This window comes from Podarcis muralis, chromosome 2, assembly GCF_964188315.1.
Source record: "Podarcis muralis chromosome 2, rPodMur119.hap1.1, whole genome shotgun sequence".
NCBI lineage: Eukaryota > Metazoa > Chordata > Lepidosauria > Squamata > Lacertidae > Podarcis > Podarcis muralis.
This window is the reverse complement of record NC_135656.1, coordinates 60,936,119-60,955,092: the sequence shown is the minus strand read 5'-3', so window position 1 is coordinate 60,955,092 and position 18,974 is coordinate 60,936,119. Positions and strand designations below refer to the sequence as shown.

Below are 18,974 nucleotides of genomic sequence, written 5' to 3'. Positions count from 1 at the left end.
GTGCCCAATAACATATTGGAGGTCCACAGATTCCCCACTCTTGGGACAAAAGACATGCAAACACCATTTGCTGCCACTGGACTATTTTCACTTCTTCATTCTTATGTCCTAAAGCTTAGCTACCAGGAACTATTTCAGCTGCTGACCTGCAGCAGCTGTTTGTAGTCATCTCTTGCAGAAGCTGGTTTGTCAACTAGCCAGGGTTTCCAGTCTAAGGAACCCTCTTTCACCAATACCAAAGCTGGTAACTGAGGTTGTAAGTAAACTGTGATTCTCTTGCACCCAAAAGTGCCCATATTTTTGGGATGGCTCATGATGCAGGAGTCCTGAGAGTGCTTCACTGCACAGCTAACACACCACAATATACTTAGTGTGCTGTTGCCAGACCATTTTCAGAAGGTTCATATTGGCACAGAGATGTTTCTTTTAAAAGAACTTCTGTTGGGCGTTTTTTTCTGTTAAACATCTAAAGTAAGTATAATTTTTTTTGGGGGGGGGGATTTATGTCACTTATAGACTCAAGTAACGATAAAAAAAAAAAAGAACCACCATTTTCATAGATTTAGAAATAACCCTAGTCCTTTTAAGAAAGTTCTGCAAAAGAAAAGACTCAGCTACTAAAGCAACAGGGATCTCAAGCCACTGAAAGATGGATGTGGGCAGGAAAAGTCTAAGTAAAATATGAAGTTATTGCTCCATTTGAAACTGAAGAACCTGTCTGCAGGAAACACAAACACCACACTGGAGCAGCTGAATGAAGATCATATATAGCTTCTCTGCAAATATGTAAGTTTCAACATTGATGGAACATTTCTTTGCTGCATATATGTTTTTAAAGGGGCTTCACCTATGTAGAAATCACACCTATATACACATTATGAATAATATTTTCTACTATGCACACTATAGGTCCCTGGAGAAATTTGAATTATAGTCCTCCGACAGAGGAAGAAAATATCCAGTTCCTAAACATACTTGGTACCTGCTTTGCCTTATTTGGTACTGAAGAAACGTCAGTCTTCCTCCCAAATGTTTTCACACTTGCCCTTCCCTTTCACAACCGGTACTGTTTCACCCATAAAAAACTGGGGGGTCCTTTTCTACACACTAGTTTCTGGAAATGCATGCATGCATGCACTTGTTGCTCCACCCACTTTTGCTTCTGGCCCCGCCCACCCCATGGTGCAGCCCCTGGAAGGTTGCTTATGAGGGAATGTGGCCTTAAGGTTGAAAAAAGGTTCCCCACCTCTGCATTACATCAGGTCGGCAGTGCTGGTCTTTGGTTCTGGATTGTGAAACCTAGTTTTGTAAAAGGATAAAGTGGTCCAGACTGCATTCTGACATTTACTGGAACGCTAGAATAGGTTTTACCGAGGTATGCATGATAGTTACTTTCCAGTAGCTGCCTTCCCTTATTGTAACACATTCATTAAATAGCACACCTGACTGTTAGTGGCATACCTGCAGGTCCTGCTATCAGAACAAGTGTTATCCAAAATGTCAATTTTATACCCAAACCTCACTACAGTGGTACCTTGGGTTAAGTACTTAATTCATTCTGGAGGTCTGTACTTAACCTGAAACTGTTCTTAACCTGAAGCACCACTTTAGCTAATGGGGCCTCCTGCTGCCGCTGCACCACCACCGCGAGATTTCTGTTCTCATCCTGAAGCAAAGTTCTTAACCAGAGGTAATATTTCTGGGTTAGCGGAGTCTGTAACCTGAAGCGTATGTAACCTGAGGTACCACTGTACAGAAATGGCTGGCTCAGATATCTGAACAGGTGGAGTTTGCCCGCTTCCTTACTTGTGTTTTGCTGGCCAGTGGCAGCCATTTTGGGTGGAAACCATGAAGAGAAGGAACAAGATCAGACAAATCACAGATTAGAAATGTTCTCATGGGAAATTATGGAAAACCATCAACTTGTTATGTGAAAGCTCGCCTAATGAACAATTCCCTGGGAACACATTGTGTTCTGCATGTCCTGCCCATCGGCTTTACCCGGGATCCTGAGAAAGTTTTTAATTCTCTTCGAGACAGAAAAGGAAAGCCTAGAGGCCAAGAAACTGGACAGGCCTGCACAGAGATCTCTGCTTCAGGACTGGACATGTGCTGCTTTCCATCTGCAGGCTGATTCTTTTTGTAGTCAGGACCGGGAATTAAACACTTAATGTAACAGCAATCCCAGCAGCCCTGTCTGTTTTACAGGCGGAGGTGAAAAAGGTAAATTAGACTTCAAAAGAAATTTGAAACAGATATTGAATTTATTGGTCAGCTATGAGTAGGAAAATACATTGGTAAAGAAAAAAAAGACAACCCTGTATATAAATATAATACTAGCTAGTTAAAATTTGACCAAGAAGAAAGTTCCACTGAAGAGAACAGTAAAAGCCCTTGTTTACCATCAGACCATTTTCAATTTCCCATTTATCTTATTGAAGAGCTGCCTATAGACAAATGCAACATTCTTTGAGCTTAGTGCAGATGATGTGCTGGTTTTTGTTTTTGTTTTTTTTTTGTTACACATATGGTAAACAAGAGTTAGTCCAGTGCATTACACGTTATACAGAAGTACTGTGAATAAAGACTAGGTATTCTAATTTTTAGATACTACTTAAGCATACCAAGATACCTACATTTTAAAAAAGCTTAGACAACCAAAAAGTATAGCAGGAGTTAACATATACTAAAACACTGAGTCAGGCTGGATGGGAAAAAACAGAGTCACTACATAAGCAGTAGTAAATTTGACTTGAAAAATTTGCAGTGCGATTAATTCTGCTGAAAATGTTAGTGCAATTATTTTGGCTTTGAGTTCTCTGCCCCATAGATAAAAGTGGGAACTTGACATCTGAAGCTACTTTTAGACATTTAAGCCACAGCAGAAATTCAAATAACTTTATCAGAGTTTTCAGATGCAAGTTTGCATCCTGAATGGATAGCTTTACAATTGAGGCTTGAGCCCACAAATAAAAAAGGGACAGAATAATTACACACATTTCCTAGAGCTTTTTCTGTCACTGTCTTTAAAATAGAGAATCCCATATATTTTATATTTCCTGCTTAAATTCCACCATAATTGATTTTATCGCCTTAAGATCATTTTTACCCAGAAATGGGCAGGCTGTAGGTATTAGGTTTTTCAATATGTGACCATCCCTAGTCAGACATCTAGTTTGATTAAACTGGGGAATGGGGAAAGGGATCCTCATGCCCACCAATGCTCTACGTCCTTAAAAAATAATGATCATGTGATTACATTAAGAAACACTGAACATTTGTTATGGCAACATCCAAAGCCACCTTAAGTAAGATAAGTGTTAGGATTATTGGAAATTAGCATTTTGTGAACACATATAGTTTATTGCATTCATTTATGAAATGTATGAATTTGTTTGATGCAGAAAACTGTATTAAAAGTATGACTATTCTGATATTGACTGCCAGACACATTAGGTGCAACTTCTTATTCTGCAGAGATGCAGAGTATTTCCTCAGCATGTCACTTCAGTACTGTGGGATCTGACCAAAGGCTCACTGAAGGCAAGGGGCATCAGGTTTTTTATTTTTCTGAGCTCTCATACTTCAGTAATCTTATTATGCCAAACATGGAAAAGGAATTTCAAGTGCCCATAGATTGCAACATGTCCAGGCAAGAACAGAGTCCTTGAGTACATGAACGGGCTGTAACCTTTTAATGTGCTGCCATAAATTCATATAGATAGATATATATTCAAGATTGAACAAAGAAAGGTGAAAACGCATGTGTAAAGCTTAAACCTTTAGGATTTACCAAGTGCACTCAAGCTCCAGCTTAAAAGGAAAAATTAATCCCTTCTAAGGAATATAAAATGAATAAGTGCTTCCCTTCCATAAAGCTTTCTGGACATACAATTAAATAATCCAGATAATCAGGAAACAAAATAGGTTGCTGAGTATGACAAGCTAAATTGGCTCCATTGCCACTGAAAATTGTCATGATGCACATTACCAACACATTGTTAAGGAAACATGAGTAAAACACCTTTTATTCACACTTGTACAAAATAACCCCCAAACCCAAAAAACAAGAACAGAAAAAGCAACATTACTAATTGAATCTACTACATCAATTATTACCAGCATTCCGATGTACTGATTATAAACTGGACATGTTTGGTGTTTGCACAACTAAAAAAACATGTAACAAAAGAAAAATCAGGTCCTAGACAAGGATTCAAGATCTGGACTTTTCCTACTAAAAATTTTTAAACGCTTGTTTGCTAAACATGAACTTGTTGCAATTTTATTGTATTCTTTAAAACAAAATGGTCGCGCACTTCTAAGTGCCTATAGTTTCTTTATAAAATTTTCAATCATTATTACCCATTTTTTAATTCATTATATTCAGAATTTCTCAATTCAAGAAAGAGCTTTTGTTTCTCTGCCTGCAGTTGAAACAAAAGCAGTTTGACCAAGTTCTCTCTCTAAATAAGAAACAGACTTATTAATGAAGTTATGTTTGCTAAGGATTAGATAGAATTTCCCTTTTATGGACAGATTTTATATATATATATATATATTTATATATACCGTATATATACTTGGCTTTCAGACACTAATGGCACTATGAGGGCATACTACAACCTTGGTTTTGTTGACACTTTGTAGAATAGGACTTGGTCACTTTAATGCTCGATCTGAAATGTTGTCTAGGGAACCTGTACTGAAAATGCATCTCTAGTTACACTGCTTCATAGAACAGAAGACTGTATACTTTTAGCTTCAAGGAATGACGACCGAGGAATGACTGAGGAAGATGCTTCAACTGAAAGGGGACTTCACATGATAGTATTAAGTGGAGAGGGGAGAACAAACCAAACAAACAGCATTGTGCAATGACACTGAAAGAAGCAGTGCATGGGTATCAGAAGCTTAGAATTTGTGTACCCACCATCTGAACGTGTTCAAAAAGTGATATTCAATGCTTCGCAAAGGAGAAAAAAAAATAGATGCCACAGCTTATACAAAAGTATCTTCATAAAATTTTCACAAAATGCTAACATTATTTTAAAAAAATAAAAGAGGATGCACAGGTTCTCTCTGCATGCACAGGCAGTGCTAATTGAGAACAAAATGAAGCAGGCACAGTGGAGATAGGAAACGAGTGACTTAACACAGAAACTAAGAAGCTTTCACACAATATTCTGCCGTTCCACTTCTGGCAGAAAAAGGTTAGAATGTAGATATCGATAAGGACTATCAATCCACACAGCCTAATCAGTCACTGCTTAGCTTATCTGTTCCGAGAACAAGTTTGCGCTGTTGCTTTAAGTTAAAAGAAAGAAAGAAATGAATGTATGTTAACTAGCTTGAAGAAATTTGTTATCATTTAACCAAATTTAGATTTAAAAGCAGTGTTCTCAATTTTAAAAAATGAAGTAGTACATAAGGGCTAAAAACCCTAACAGTGCAAATCATTAGCAGAGAAAGCCTGCTGCAACTTCTTTTACAAGCTGGCCTTTATAACACATGAAACAGATAAAAATTTAGCCTTAGTTTACAATACAATCATTTTCCAAATCTGGTTGTGTTTTTTTTAAAGTACAAAATCTCATAAATCAGGTTTTCTGTTGTTCATATACAATCAATAAAGGCTAAATTCAAATTCTATATTTTACAAACAAACAAGTCTGAAAAAGAAGGGAGTGAAGTATGGAAGAATGGTCTTTTGATGTTTTACTACTGGCCTCAAAAAAGTAGTGCTACAGATATCTGTGCGAAGAGAATTTATTATAGTAATTCCCTATTTTCAAGGCATGAAATATTACATTGGATAGAACAGGTTACTTGTAACAAATCTAAGAGAGGTGCCAACGCACCAGTCCCTGTCTAACAGTAAATAAAGCATGTTGGGCTCAGAATTGTGTGTCTGATAGCACCTGGCTTTTACTATTTCTTTATGAAATAATTAGATTTAAAATTAAGATCATTAAGAAAGATCCCTGTTGGCCATACCTCACTCCTCTATATTCAGATTTTACAATTTTACAAATCAGACTGAGGTTGCCCTCTAAAATGTACTTGACTACCTCCTGCTAGGCAGATGGATTCCATTTACCGGGGGCAGGAAAGGCAGCACCAGCTCCAGTTGTGCAAAAAGTGAGAAGTGGTCAGAAGGAATGAGCGGGTGTGGACAGCCACTTATATTGTTCTCTATTAGCCAATGGTGATCCAAAGGTCCCAGGATGCCAAGAATATTCAGCTGAGGTTTAGAGTAGAAGATGTAGTCAATAATACCCTTTGGAAAAGAGAGAAAATGGAGTGAATATTTTCAGAAATGGAAGACACACAACTGGAAGCAATTTCAACTGATATCAGGTATGGGCTTCAGTAACCACGTAACTCTAGTGCTGAAGCACCTACTCTGACTATGGTCATGGCCCCAAGGCAAATTCAGGTGCCTAAACGGTATGGATCCCAGACACACTGAGGACCACTTGTTCTCCTATGATTCTATCCTACTTTTAAAAGACATCTGAAGGCAGCCCTGTTTAGGGAAGTTTTTAACGTTTAATGCTGTATTGTGTTTTTAATATTCGACTGGGAGCCGCCCAGAGTGGCTGGGGAAACCCAGCCAGATGGGTGGGGTATAAATAATAAATAACAGCCCAAACAAAATTCCAGAAAGAAGGGGGGAAATGTGGAGAATATTTTAAAAAGCAGTGCCCCCAAAAAAGTACCTGGTCTTGTTTCGATTAACTTGGAGAAATCGTAAAGATAATTCAAAAAAGAGAGTTTAGAAGGAGAAAATAGAAAACCAGGTACAGGATGAAGGAAGTCAAGAAAGAAGAATTTCGAATGAAAATATGGTATATATAGGTGACAATTTTTTCTTTTATTTTTTGTTTTACTGTTTGGTTCTGTTTTACTGTCTTGTTTGTTTTGCTTCGGGGGTCAAGAGTCATGGTTTGTTCTGTTTTTGTTGTCTGTGTAATTGATTTATTTCTAAATGATTTCAATAAAATTAATAAAACAGTGGTGCCCCGCAAGACGAATGCCTCGCAAGGCGAAAAACTCTCTAGACGAAAGGGTTTTCCGTTTTTTTAGTCGTTCCGCAAGACGAATTACCCTATGGGCTTGCTTCACAAGACGAAACGTCTTGCGAGTTCTTGCGAGTTTGTTTCCTTTTTCTTAAAGCCGCTAAGCCGTTAATAGCTGCTAAGCTGCTAATAGCCGCTAATAGCCGTGCTTCGCAAGACAAAAAAACCGCAAGACGAAGAGACTCGTGGAACGGATTAATTTCGTCTTGCGAGGCACCACTGTATTACTCCTTCTAGTGTTCTGGGGGCAGCTTAAGATAGTCTTGTTGCAACATGAGCTCCTTTCATGGTCGTTTATGGGCCTTGCCCTTGATTTCACTGCGGATTTCATGTTTTTGATTGTTTTATTTAGATTGTAACACACTTATTGTAACATACTTTATTACAACTTGCCTTAGAAAGCTGGATATACCGTAAATATGTAAATAAATGATTTTTTAAAATGTGTTATTTGTTTTACTGTCAACCACTATAAAATCATTGAATGATAAGAGAGAAACTTTGAGATAATTCTTAAAGTGTTAGTCATCATAAGGTGTTCACATGCTATGCTATCGAGATTCACATATATTTCTTGTTAATACCTCTGAAGAGGCAATATTACCGCTAGGAATTATTGTGTAAAGTTAGGCAACTTTTTGGTCACGACTTTCCCATGGCCACGCGCCTCTTAAGCACAAGCAATGGAAACTGCTGTTGAGCTGTTTCCTGTGACTGGGAGAGCATCCTTTTCAATTATCAGCCTGCTTTCCTCTCTTCAAAAGTGCTTCCAAAACTTAATACTGCCCCAACCTGACAATTAATTTGTTACTAACCCTTCCATTTTTGTTTTAATAGTTCATCAAACTTCCTGCACACCTATGCTGAATAAGCAATAAAACAGTAATAGTGCAATGGGAATTTATTTCAACTCTCACCTTGAAATCAAATGTGTAATTCGTATAAGGCATTAGGCCATTCTCATAGGCACTCTTCAACTTGAAACCATGAGTAATCCTTCCATTGGTGGTTCCATTTTTCCCGTTACAACTGAAGTTAGTGAGACTTTCATTGTATCTCAGTTCCTTAAAATCTTTATGGTTTGTCTCCACTCCACCGGTACTCAAATATTCAACCACACCTAGGGTGAAGGAAATATTTTTTGAAAAAAAACAACAAGCAATCTATCCCTCTTAAATAGAATTACATTCATGATGGGTGATCCATCTCAATAGTACAATCCACCTCCCATACACTCACTCTCTTGGCTGGAATTTAGGGATCATAAGATTTGATTAAGGGTGAAGTGTTAGACTAGATTTCTCTGATTTAGTGGTGGTAAACTTCCAGCTCACAGGGGTCCTAATTTGTCCTGTGAGGCTGTTTCCCCAAAATCATGCTCACCTGCCATTATATGTGGACAAATAAAGGCATGGCTGCAATGGAACAATTGAGAGCTTGAAGTGGGCATGCAACTGTTTCTTGGCAAGCAGACTCTCTCTTGGCACACACAGGGAACTTTACCAGGGAGTCTGAGCCGGGGAGCCCTTCATGAGGAACTCACTAGTGCAGCCAAGAGGGCTTTCAGTGTCTATCAGCTGGTGAGCTCTGAGAGCCATCCCTCAAGTTCATTTCTGCACAGCCTTCAAAATGGCTCCGTGAGTCCCTTTCACTATCAAGTTTTATTCAACTTCCAGCAGTTTCAGCAAATGCAGTGTTACAAGACTTTAGCAAGTGGAATATGGCTGCACTTACCTGAATCTGGCAGAGAATTCAGATCTGCACACAATACAAGTGGAATTGTTGCGTGTTCTCCCGAAATACCAGGCTTGAGACTCCGAGAGGCTTTGTCTATTATGTTCTTTACCTCAGAAAGGAACATCATGGTCTGAACCAGCTTCACATCAGAATATTCCGGGTCCCAGTGCATGTGTGCATTTGCTACAAGGACCAGCTGTTTATCCATTCCTGGGTGTGGCTTGCCTGCTGAAATGGAAAATAAAAAAACCCTTCAGAAAACAGCAGTGATACTTCACTACATAGGTTGCATTGGTGAAAAGGGCTTTAAAAATACTGCTAAAGAGATATATCAGACTAATCAGCAGTAATTAACTGGGACTTTACAAATACAGGATTCCTTATCTCAACCAGCCATTTTATGAGTTTAAAACAAAAAAGGGCTCTGTGCTCCCTCTGCTGGCTTTATTGCATTATCGACATGATAATGAACAGCTACTGTGATGGACTGCAAATAAGTTCTAAGCTACTATATATACAATTTCCTAGCAAACATAATATGCATTTTAACTGCAGTATTTGTCAGTCATTACCCTTTTCCCATACAGCAATAAAGACAAGTACCACACAAAAGAATTCTGCAATCTAGACAGATACTGTTTGCAGTGACAAAGTGTATTAGAATTTACTTAACTGAAAATACAGGCTACATTCATCACCTGCAAATACTGTTTGTCATCCATACTAAGCTAAGCAGCATCTTTACGGCAGATATGCGCAAATACTAGGGCAGTCAAAGGAACAAATCATGGCCAGTAGGAAAGCACAGACACGGAGATGAGAAAATAGTGATGACTTAGAAATCTTTTTCTAGCCTCAAGAATCTTCACATCTCCTTATTCCACTTTGATCCCATTTCACTTCCCTTTTAAACTAAAACCAATTTAAAATAAATAAATAGGGGGAGGGGGTTTACAGTACATTTTAAAAGTTGTATTGACAGGTAGATGCATGAAAAACCATTTTCCAGTTTGGGGAAGCATGACTACTCCACATACACCTTAAACAGTATGCAAAAAATTTAGTTAGTGGTGGGCAAAAACAAATTTTGTGGTTAAGCAACTGTCTGCATCTCCTTGGAAGGTTTTTAGTTTCACACTAAGTTCTCAAAGTTAGAAGTAGAGACTTCTCCTATCCATTGGGTATGAGTTTCAGTCACCAGACCTGGTAGATAAACCAGTTCTCAACTCTTTTCCAAAGCAGCAAAGGGTATGTGTGTACATGCGGAAGATGGCTGCAGAGTCCAGTCGAAAACTGGATTTGCATTTACTTACATGACATTTCTATTAACTCCTTTCGTAGCTCTAGCAATACAGCAACTCCAATGTTGTCTTTTGTCATTACTCTGTTCAGCATTGCTTCTGATCCTTCTGAGTTTGCCATAGCCAGCTGATTAAATTCAACAGTATGCTTCTGAACCAAGGTGAACCTGAAAGCAATAAAATCAATTTAAAGCAAGATCTGCACATAACACCGTATTTTTCATTTTATCACAATATGATTCACATATTCTATCTGCACAGCTGACAGAAATTAGGTAACTAGACTTCTCAATGTGAATATAATGGCTGTGACAGCTTACCACAACTGTGGCCATCATAAATGCTTGAACACATACAAGCCAACATGCAGACATTTTCTTAAATAAATATAATCATTACTATTCACCATTCCACCAAAAGCTGTGAACTATTATGAGAATTCATAGGAGGCCACTACTTTATTCATATTTCATGAGCGAACAATTTTACTACTGAAGTTACCTAGTCCTAAACAGCCAAAGTATTGATAGGCTCCCCAAATTACTGAAATAATCCCTTTGCAACAAGAATTTATAGTATAATGACACGAAATACATTGAAAACAAAGCTACAGGACTGCCTCTGGTTTCATAGAGGATTAAAAACTGATGTTGCTGTGCAACCTCATTCACTGTAGCCAGAGAACAAGATACAAGTTTTATCTTACTTTTCTGTCTTGAAAAATATTGCACAACCATCAACATGTTTTCTCTCTTGTTCTGACATTGTCCTAGCTCTGGATTTCGGACTGAAGAATCCGTTGTATCCACGCTCTTTCAATTCTGCTAGGAAAAAACTGTAGTACTGCTCAGTTTCAACCTCCTAAAATGTAAGACAGTGCAAGAATTAGGTGAACTATCAAATGCACATTGCAACTTTGAAAATGAATTCAAAGTCTCCAACGAAGATCAAGTCTCTTCTGGATACCCCTTTAAAGCAGGACTCTGAAGTTATGTCCATTGAGAAAGTATAATGTGAAAAGACAGCAACTGAAATAATGGGGGAGAAGAACTAGTGTTACATTTTATTTTACTGATATGTATGTATACATATGCCTTTCTGTAGAACAGCTTATGTGGGACTCTGACTTGTCTGCCAACCATATACAATACAGTAGGAACAAAGCAGCAGCAGGAATCCATCATCAGCGTACCTCCCTTCAGGATAGAGAGCCTAACACAGGAATAGCTAACATTTTTGACCAGAGGGCTTTGAGGCTCACATGCCATCAATGGGTGTGACCAGTGCTGCACATGCACCATAAATACACCACATGTACACACACCTTCCTGTTTCCTGAGCCTCTAAGAGCTTCTAACAATACTGTTGCACCCAAGGGAGAAGCGGTGCTTTTCAAAGATAAAAATATGCACCTGATTTCAAAAGACAGTTGCAGATTACTAAAAACAGCATTGTGAGCCAGGTTCAACCCACAGCATAGCTAACAGTCTGGGATGACCTGATGCTAGAAGACTGTTCAAGCTAGTTGACGTACTGTCAAAACACCTAGGAAACAGATCACTGGTGGGTCATGTAAGCTGCTCTGAGCTTTCTAAGGAAGAGTGGGATACCTCCATCTGGAGATGGGGGACACAAGGAGCTGCAATGGGAAGGAGGAGTCTGTGAAAGTCAACTACCCCCTTCTGCTGGCACATCACATGATTCAAACTCCACTCAGCGGATGCTCCAAGTCAATATAACAAGCAGTCATCAGATTACATTACTGTGAAATGGATTAAGCCACGCCAGTCCAGAATAAAATGTGCCATTTTAGCATGCCTGAAAAGCATGTAGCTCAGGATGAGTGAAATAGTAAGAATAGTCATAGAGACACTGTCAGCTGATCTGGCAGTTTCCCCTCCCCTCCATCTAAACAGTGACTGATGGAAACAGTCTAAAATTCAAAAGGCACCACATATCCGAGGACACAATGGAGTAAGCAATTAAATTAAATATAAAAGTAGAACAGCTGGAAGTTTATAGGGTTGAGAACAGTAATAGTACAAAGTCACAAAATATTTGTTTGAAAAATCCCAATTAAACTTTATCCCTGCGAAGATATTAAATCTGGAGCCCACAGAAAATCAGATGCCATGGTCACTGAACTCATTTCCACAAAATCATCATCTTGAGTCAAACATTAAGTGAACCCCAGCCATTGTATTAAAGAATTCAGAGTACATTAAGGCAAAGGTAAAGGGACCCCTGACCATTAGGTCCAGTCGTGGCCGACTCTGGGGTTGCGGCGCTCATCTTGCTTTATTGGCCAAGGGAGCCGGCGTACAGCTTCCGGGTCATGTGGCCAACATGACTAAGCCGCTTCTGGCGAACCAGAGCAGTGCACGGAAACAGCGTTTACTTTCCCGCTGGAGCAGCACCTATTTATCTACTTGCATTTTGACGTGCTTTCAAACTGCTAGGTTCGCAGGAGCAGGGACCGAGCTCACCCCGTCACGGGGATTCGAACCGCCAACCTTCTGATTGGCAAGTCCTAGGCTCTGTGGTTTAACCCACAGCGCCACCCGCGTCTCTTCAGAGTACATTAACAACTGCAAAAACAATCTTGCAGTTACTTAATACTAGTAGCAATACTGAGTTTTTCTGTGACCAAAATGGGCAGCTTTAAGAACTCGAGGAGCAAAAATATAAGGCATCCACATGCAACTATCTTCAACAGCTGGAGAACCTGCAATTAGTAGAAACCTCTCCACAAACTTGGATGCAGCAACCAACAGCTTCCAGAGAACACTACAGTACTAATATATTAAACACCAAAATTCTCTGCTATGTACAAAATTCTGTTACACTCTGCTACATGCAATAAAAATAGTGTGTAGCAGAGTCCTTCAGAAAAGGTAATCAGAACAGAAGATACACTAGTTCAGACTAGTTCAGAGACAGAAGCATGGCCACAACACTAGGAAAAACAACCAGGTCAGAATGCAAGAAACTGCATATTTTAAGCAACAATGGAAGGGAGGAACATACAGAAGGGAGGAAAGGGGGAAATACCTGGACAGAGTTGTGACCCATTTTAACAGCAATTTACGTATTTTATATACATTTTTGATTGACTGTTGCCCACCTCAAGCTCTTAAAGACAGGACAGGCTATGATCTTTAATAAACAGAACAGAATTTCCCTGGCTTGGTGAAATGTCTATTGGCCAGCAGGGTTGACCCTAATTCCTGTTTTCTGCTTCAAGGCCCGTGTAATCCCTGGCAGAAAAGCTCTGCAACTCTTTTCACTGCATCTGCTGGTTTGGCACATCATCTGCAGCCACGTAACCCAGCCTTCTAACAGATGGGAGAGCAAATGAATCTCGACACAGGGATGATAAATCAGGAAGCGACTCTCACTGGGTGGGTGGGGAGTAAAGACAACAACAAATATTTAAGCTTCATAGGCATCCTTTACTAGTCCCCTATTCATTTTACTGTATTATTGGAATTTCATCCAAATAGTTCTCAGAGCAGGCTTAAGAGCATATTGTAGGGGTCTTGTAAGGATTCACATCTTATATGTAGAAAGAAAATTGCTTAAGTTAAAAACATTTAAAAATGGATGCATACATAAACAAAAAAGAACAAAGTCATTTCTCACCTGAAGACTTATGATGTCTGCATTACAGCTTAAGATTTCCTGCATAATAGCCTTTTTTCTGTATTCCCAGTTCAATGCCCATGATGGGCAGTAGCCATATAGCTGCCGAGTAGCATATTTATCACAGAGGACATTGTAACACATGACAGAAAACAGGGCTGCAGTATAAGAGAGTTTTACTTAGACAGAGAAATTGTCTGTTTTAAACATACATTTTTCACTTTCCCTTTAAATAAGTTGATCAGCTTTAGTCTTTGCTTACTTTAGCTCCAAGATATATTTGAGCAGCTGACCTATAATAATGCAGCATTATTTAGATTTTCTCTCTCTAGAAACTAGGTTGGTAGTTCCACCATTCACCAAATAGGCAGACAATGCAATATAATGTACTGGTTCAATCTGTGTTGGAATGAAGCACAAAACTTCCCCTACAAGGTCAATAGCTGTTACCGTAGCCAGCATAAAGCCAGCTTATATAAAGAACTTTTTCCAAGATGAGGGTAACCCTTAAACTACTTAGGAGCTCTTATTGAATTTCAGGTCTAAATCAATTGAAGCTTTGTTTCGTAACTAAGCTACAATCCTATGCACATGTACCAGGACATAAGCCACACTAAACTCAGCACTTAACTGGTGAGCAAACATGATATATAGGATTGGGTTGCCATTATGACGAAATGGATCTACATGGTTTGAGGCCACACTTAATTCTGATTTTAACATCCACTCATGTTCTTTAATAATTTGCTTCTAAAGATGCCATGAATGGTTGTGCCATTCTTTGGACAGCATTCAGTTTTGGTGGTGGTGTTTTTATTCAGACAGCTTTACAGATTTCCAAACAGTACAATGGATATACATATGGGAAAATGTCTTTTTAAAAAAAGTATATTTCTGCCATTATAATGTAGTATTTAGAATATTTTCGAAAGAATGAGAAACGCAAGATGTTTCAATTTCTAAACATATATGACTTCCCCTTTAAAATATCTATGCTACTTGCTATAAAAAATAAAGTGAAATGAAAAGAAGATGCACAGGCAAGGTAATACAAAATTTCACTGACTGGAAAGAAAGCACAGATTTATTCAGTTCTACCTGTTGGTCTTGTTCGATCTGGTTCTTGCAACATAATCCAAGATCTGGGAGGTGGCTGTTCTGTTGAAACTATTTGCAGAAGACAAAATAATAATAACAATGAGATAATGATATTTATTTTACATGCCACAAATAAGTGTTCTAGGAAGTCACTACTTACTTCTTTTTGCAGTACCTGCCAGGTTATCAAGCAAATAATTCAGTAGCCTTCTTGTTCCGTCTGGTTCTTGATAGAGATTCAGTATATCCTGTGCAAGTGGGTTTCCTGTAGAAGTGTTTGGGGAAGAGGGTGAGAAAATGAGACCTCAAGAACATCATGAGGTTTTTATTTTTAAAGTGTCTAGTTCAGGAAACTGTTTTTTGCTGAAAATCTCAGACTCTCACTCTATAGAAATATCACCAAACTGGAGTGATTGGGGGGGGGGGGGCGGGGGGAGGAGAGAAGAGAGAACCACACACACACACACACACACACACACACACACACACTATAATATGGACTCTAAGGTTGTACAGGCAAGAAGAAACAGTAAAATTAACTCAACTTCTTATAGAGGTGGAAAATGTTTTTCAAAACAATTGCAGTTTAGAGAAATTTGTAAAAATCATAATTTCAAAGTGCCTGAATCTTAGTATGCCATTTCTAGTTTAGGTAGTAATTTTATTTCTTAAAATATCAGCTTGAAAGTGATGGCTGGCTGAGGAATGAGATCAACTGAAAATTGCAAACAAAGAGCATGGGGGAAATAGTTAAAGTTCATACCTTTCAAACCCAACGTCTGTAACTGAAAGAGTTTTCCCAGCTCAAATGGTAGGACTCGTAACAGGTTGTTATTTAAATGGAGTTCCCTATTAGCAAGTCACACGAAGACAAAAGTAGTAAGATATATACAGTTAATTGTTTTAAATGAAAATTGTTTCACTACAAAAGAGAAACTGTGCTAACATAGCACATTTCAAAAGCAATGGAAAACTGAACAGCAAAGATTATTGATTTTGGAGTTAAAGACAATGATAAATTAAAGCAAACTGACTAGCACATCTTCTAAACATAAACTTGTTAAACCATTAATGAAGTAAAACTATGGAGAAAGTACTCCTACAGTCATAATTACTAAACAAAATAATGTAAGATGGTTACTATAAGAAATATGCTAACTATAAGAAAGCTACTGGGGCTCTTTACCACTCCCCCCCCCCCGCCTTAATTCATTGCTCAGATGACTGAAACCACAATTTCCTGAGCTTCTTTTCATCACAAGCAGCTAGAAAGTTGAGCTATTTTATAGTTTTAGCCTTCTGATATACTATTGAGGTTTTGTTTTTTTAAGAAAACCTGCTAGGTAAGAGAAGATTATTTACCAGGCCGTCAGCAACCCAACTATTGAAGAAGAGATAAAAGTGAAAGCGGGTAGCTTTGCTCATTAAGAACATCTATGAAAGGACTCCAACTCATATTTTATTAGTCATAATCACGTCCTACGACCATTTGAAAACTGGGCTATTAGGTAGGATCAGAGGCTTCTGCCAACTACCTTCTTTTTAAAATTGCTTAGCTAAGTAAGCACAAAAGGGAGAGTACTACGGATGAACGTTCCTTCATGCCCCCAAGAAATATATCCAGTCCTCAGCCTTTTGAAGCACACAGATGTCTTATTCCCTAGTGTGGTACCCTTCAGATGTTGTTGAGATCCTAGCAACAAGAATAATGACCAGGGCTGATGGAAGCTGGAGTCCAGCAGCATCTAGAGGACACCTTTGCCCTTGTGCCATCCTCTCAGGGACTGGATTAGGAGCCTAGATCAGCTAGGCACTTTCAACTACCTTGGCCCCTGAACTAATAACTGAGGGTCTGCTTGGTCCTCTGTAGAAACACACCCTGAAGTGCTCCTCCACTGAGCACAATTCCCCCACCCCCACAATAATTTCCTCTTTCCCCCAATGTGAAGAAGGCATAAGAACAGGAGGCGAGAGACAAGGTGGGAGAGAGGAGGGTGAGGTGGAACAAGACTTTTCTTCCTTCTTTGATCCTCTCTTCTCCTCACCATTCATTCAGCATTTCATGCAGTGGAAACGTTTAGTAGACTGCCAGACATCTCCTTGCAGCAAAATGAAGAATACACTGGCACAAGGCAATCCAACACACTCCCTGAGGCCTTTTTTGGTGGCCTTCAGCAACATTTTGATGCTCCCAGCTGCAGTCCTCTTGCACCTTCCTTCCCAAAGCTGAGTAAGCAAGATGCTGGGCTTTGGGAAGGAGGTGTAAGGCTCTGACAGGGTCCTAGAGTCCTCCATCCTCCTTCCCAAAGCCTAATTAGTGCTTTCCCAGCTTTCGGAAGGTGGTGGGAGGGCTCTAGGACCCCGTCAGAGCCTTACACCTCCTTCTCAAAGCCCAGCACCCTTGTTAGCCAGTTTTGGGAAGGCAGCGCAAGGGCTGGGTTGGTGGTGGTCAAATTTTGGCCCCACATTCCACCTACCACATTACAAGGCAGTGTGTGGCCCATGGGTTCTGTGTCAAAGTACCCTTGCAGACCACTTAGTATGAAAAGCTGGACTGTCCAGCACTGGCACCTTCTTCCAATGCCAGATGCATGCAAGAATGATATGGTAACACATAACGGAAGAGTTTCAGAAAGCTGCTAGGAGCAACTTTGAGAAAGCATCACAATAATGACACACAAATTAAAATAGTAGGCTTTATGAAATTTATGTGACTGTACTTATTATGACCAATATGATACCACTCCTTTATGTATTGCATTGAATATCAAGGTGGATGCTGATTTTATCCTTGTTTAGAAATGTTTTAACCTTGCCATGGGGATTACCAATAAGCCAGCAGGAAAAAGAACCATTAAAGTAAGTGGATTTATCATTTTTTTCAGGGGAACACATTACACACAAGATTACAGGATTTCATGAAGAGACAACTCAGGATGGCAAATTTGGTATTTAGGAAATGTAACACTTCAAATAAGCAACAAAAATATGAACAGCTGTTTATTCCCATAAAGGACAAATATTTTTAGAAAAACTTTGGAGTTTGAAACCAGTCATCCAGGTTCAAATTGACTCCTTATCCGAGCAGCCATAAAGCAAGCTAAGAGCCTAAAATGGAACTTTAACCTCTTTCTGGATAGCTGGGCAATATACTCCAAATTTTGGAGCAGGTTCAGAAGCGAGCACCAATATATTTCAGCCCTCCCCAAGCACCAGAAGGCAGAAAGATTGCGATACAAATTGGAAATAAATCAGCCAAGAAGAAGCTAACGTGGGATAGCTTTCTGCTTAATAATAATAAATACTACTACTACTACTACTACTACTACTAATAATAATAATAATAATAAACTGCAATACAAAACCATACAGAAACCTGAAGTGACATCATACTGGCCTCACAGATGCATTTTGTTTACCTGAGTGACACCATGTTTCCGAGCTCTGCTGGTAAACTGCGGATTTTATTAGATGACAGGTCCAAATATACCAGATTGTGAAGCTTGGCAATGTCTGAAGGAATACGGGATAAGGAGTTGTCACTGAGATGCAAAGCTGTTAAGTGGGTCAGTGACCACAAGGATGAACTTAGGCTTCTTACTTTCCCTGAAAGACAAGAGGGAAACATTTTCTGTCTCGTCTTGCATTTGTGAAAGTACTTCTGCAAATGAATCAAAACAGCAAAACAGTTTCTGCAACTATCTCCTTCCCCTTTTTGTGTTAGGTACTTTTCAATTCAACCACCAAAACACCAACTCGTTTGTCTTTTATTTTAAAATGTATTTCAACGGATACATTTGAAATATATGCCCAAAAATTTAACTCGCCACCGTTTTTGTTTAGTTTTGTGATGCACTATGGAAAAGGGAATTCAAGGCTTTCGTGCTTCAAAAGTGATCAAATGCTTTTTCATAATAAAGCAGAAATCAGAGGTAAGGGAAGCAGGATCAACAGGTTCCCACCCCCCCACCCCAAATCACTTGAAAATCGTTGAGGGTCTTGATGGACCACTTTATGATTTTTCTGCATGTTGTAGCAACTGTAATGTGTTAATTGTATTTACAGACTTGTTGCAGACCACTTGAGTAAAGTTTGTGCATCACCACCATTTGGG

At 39.0% G+C, this 18,974-nt stretch overlaps 1 protein-coding gene across 6 annotated transcripts in view; it reads right to left on the bottom strand.

The window, feature by feature from the left end:
• Nucleotides 1-2,241: 2,241 nt before the first annotated feature.
• The window catches only part of CNOT6 (CCR4-NOT transcription complex subunit 6), a 37,147-nt gene continuing 20,414 nt past the window's right edge, over nt 2,242-18,974 (bottom strand). For 5 of the 6 annotated variants that reach the window (XM_028718217.2, XM_028718215.2, XM_028718214.2 and 2 more), the window contains 10 exons: nt 18,280-18,466; nt 15,624-15,709; nt 15,021-15,125; nt 14,861-14,929; nt 13,763-13,920; nt 10,827-10,981; nt 10,133-10,287; nt 8,817-9,047; nt 8,000-8,202; nt 2,242-6,280 (listed from right to left, as the gene is read on the bottom strand). In XM_028718217.2, coding sequence (XP_028574050.2) covers nt 6,068-6,280; nt 8,000-8,202; nt 8,817-9,047; nt 10,133-10,287; nt 10,827-10,981; nt 13,763-13,920; nt 14,861-14,929; nt 15,021-15,125; nt 15,624-15,709; nt 18,280-18,466 — 1,562 coding nt within the window. In that variant the 3' untranslated portion in view covers nt 2,242-6,067. The remainder of the gene's footprint in view (nt 6,281-7,999; nt 8,203-8,816; nt 9,048-10,132; nt 10,288-10,826; nt 10,982-13,762; nt 13,921-14,860; nt 14,930-15,020; nt 15,126-15,623; nt 15,710-18,279; nt 18,467-18,974) is intronic. The other variant, XM_028718213.2, reaches the window with a different exon arrangement.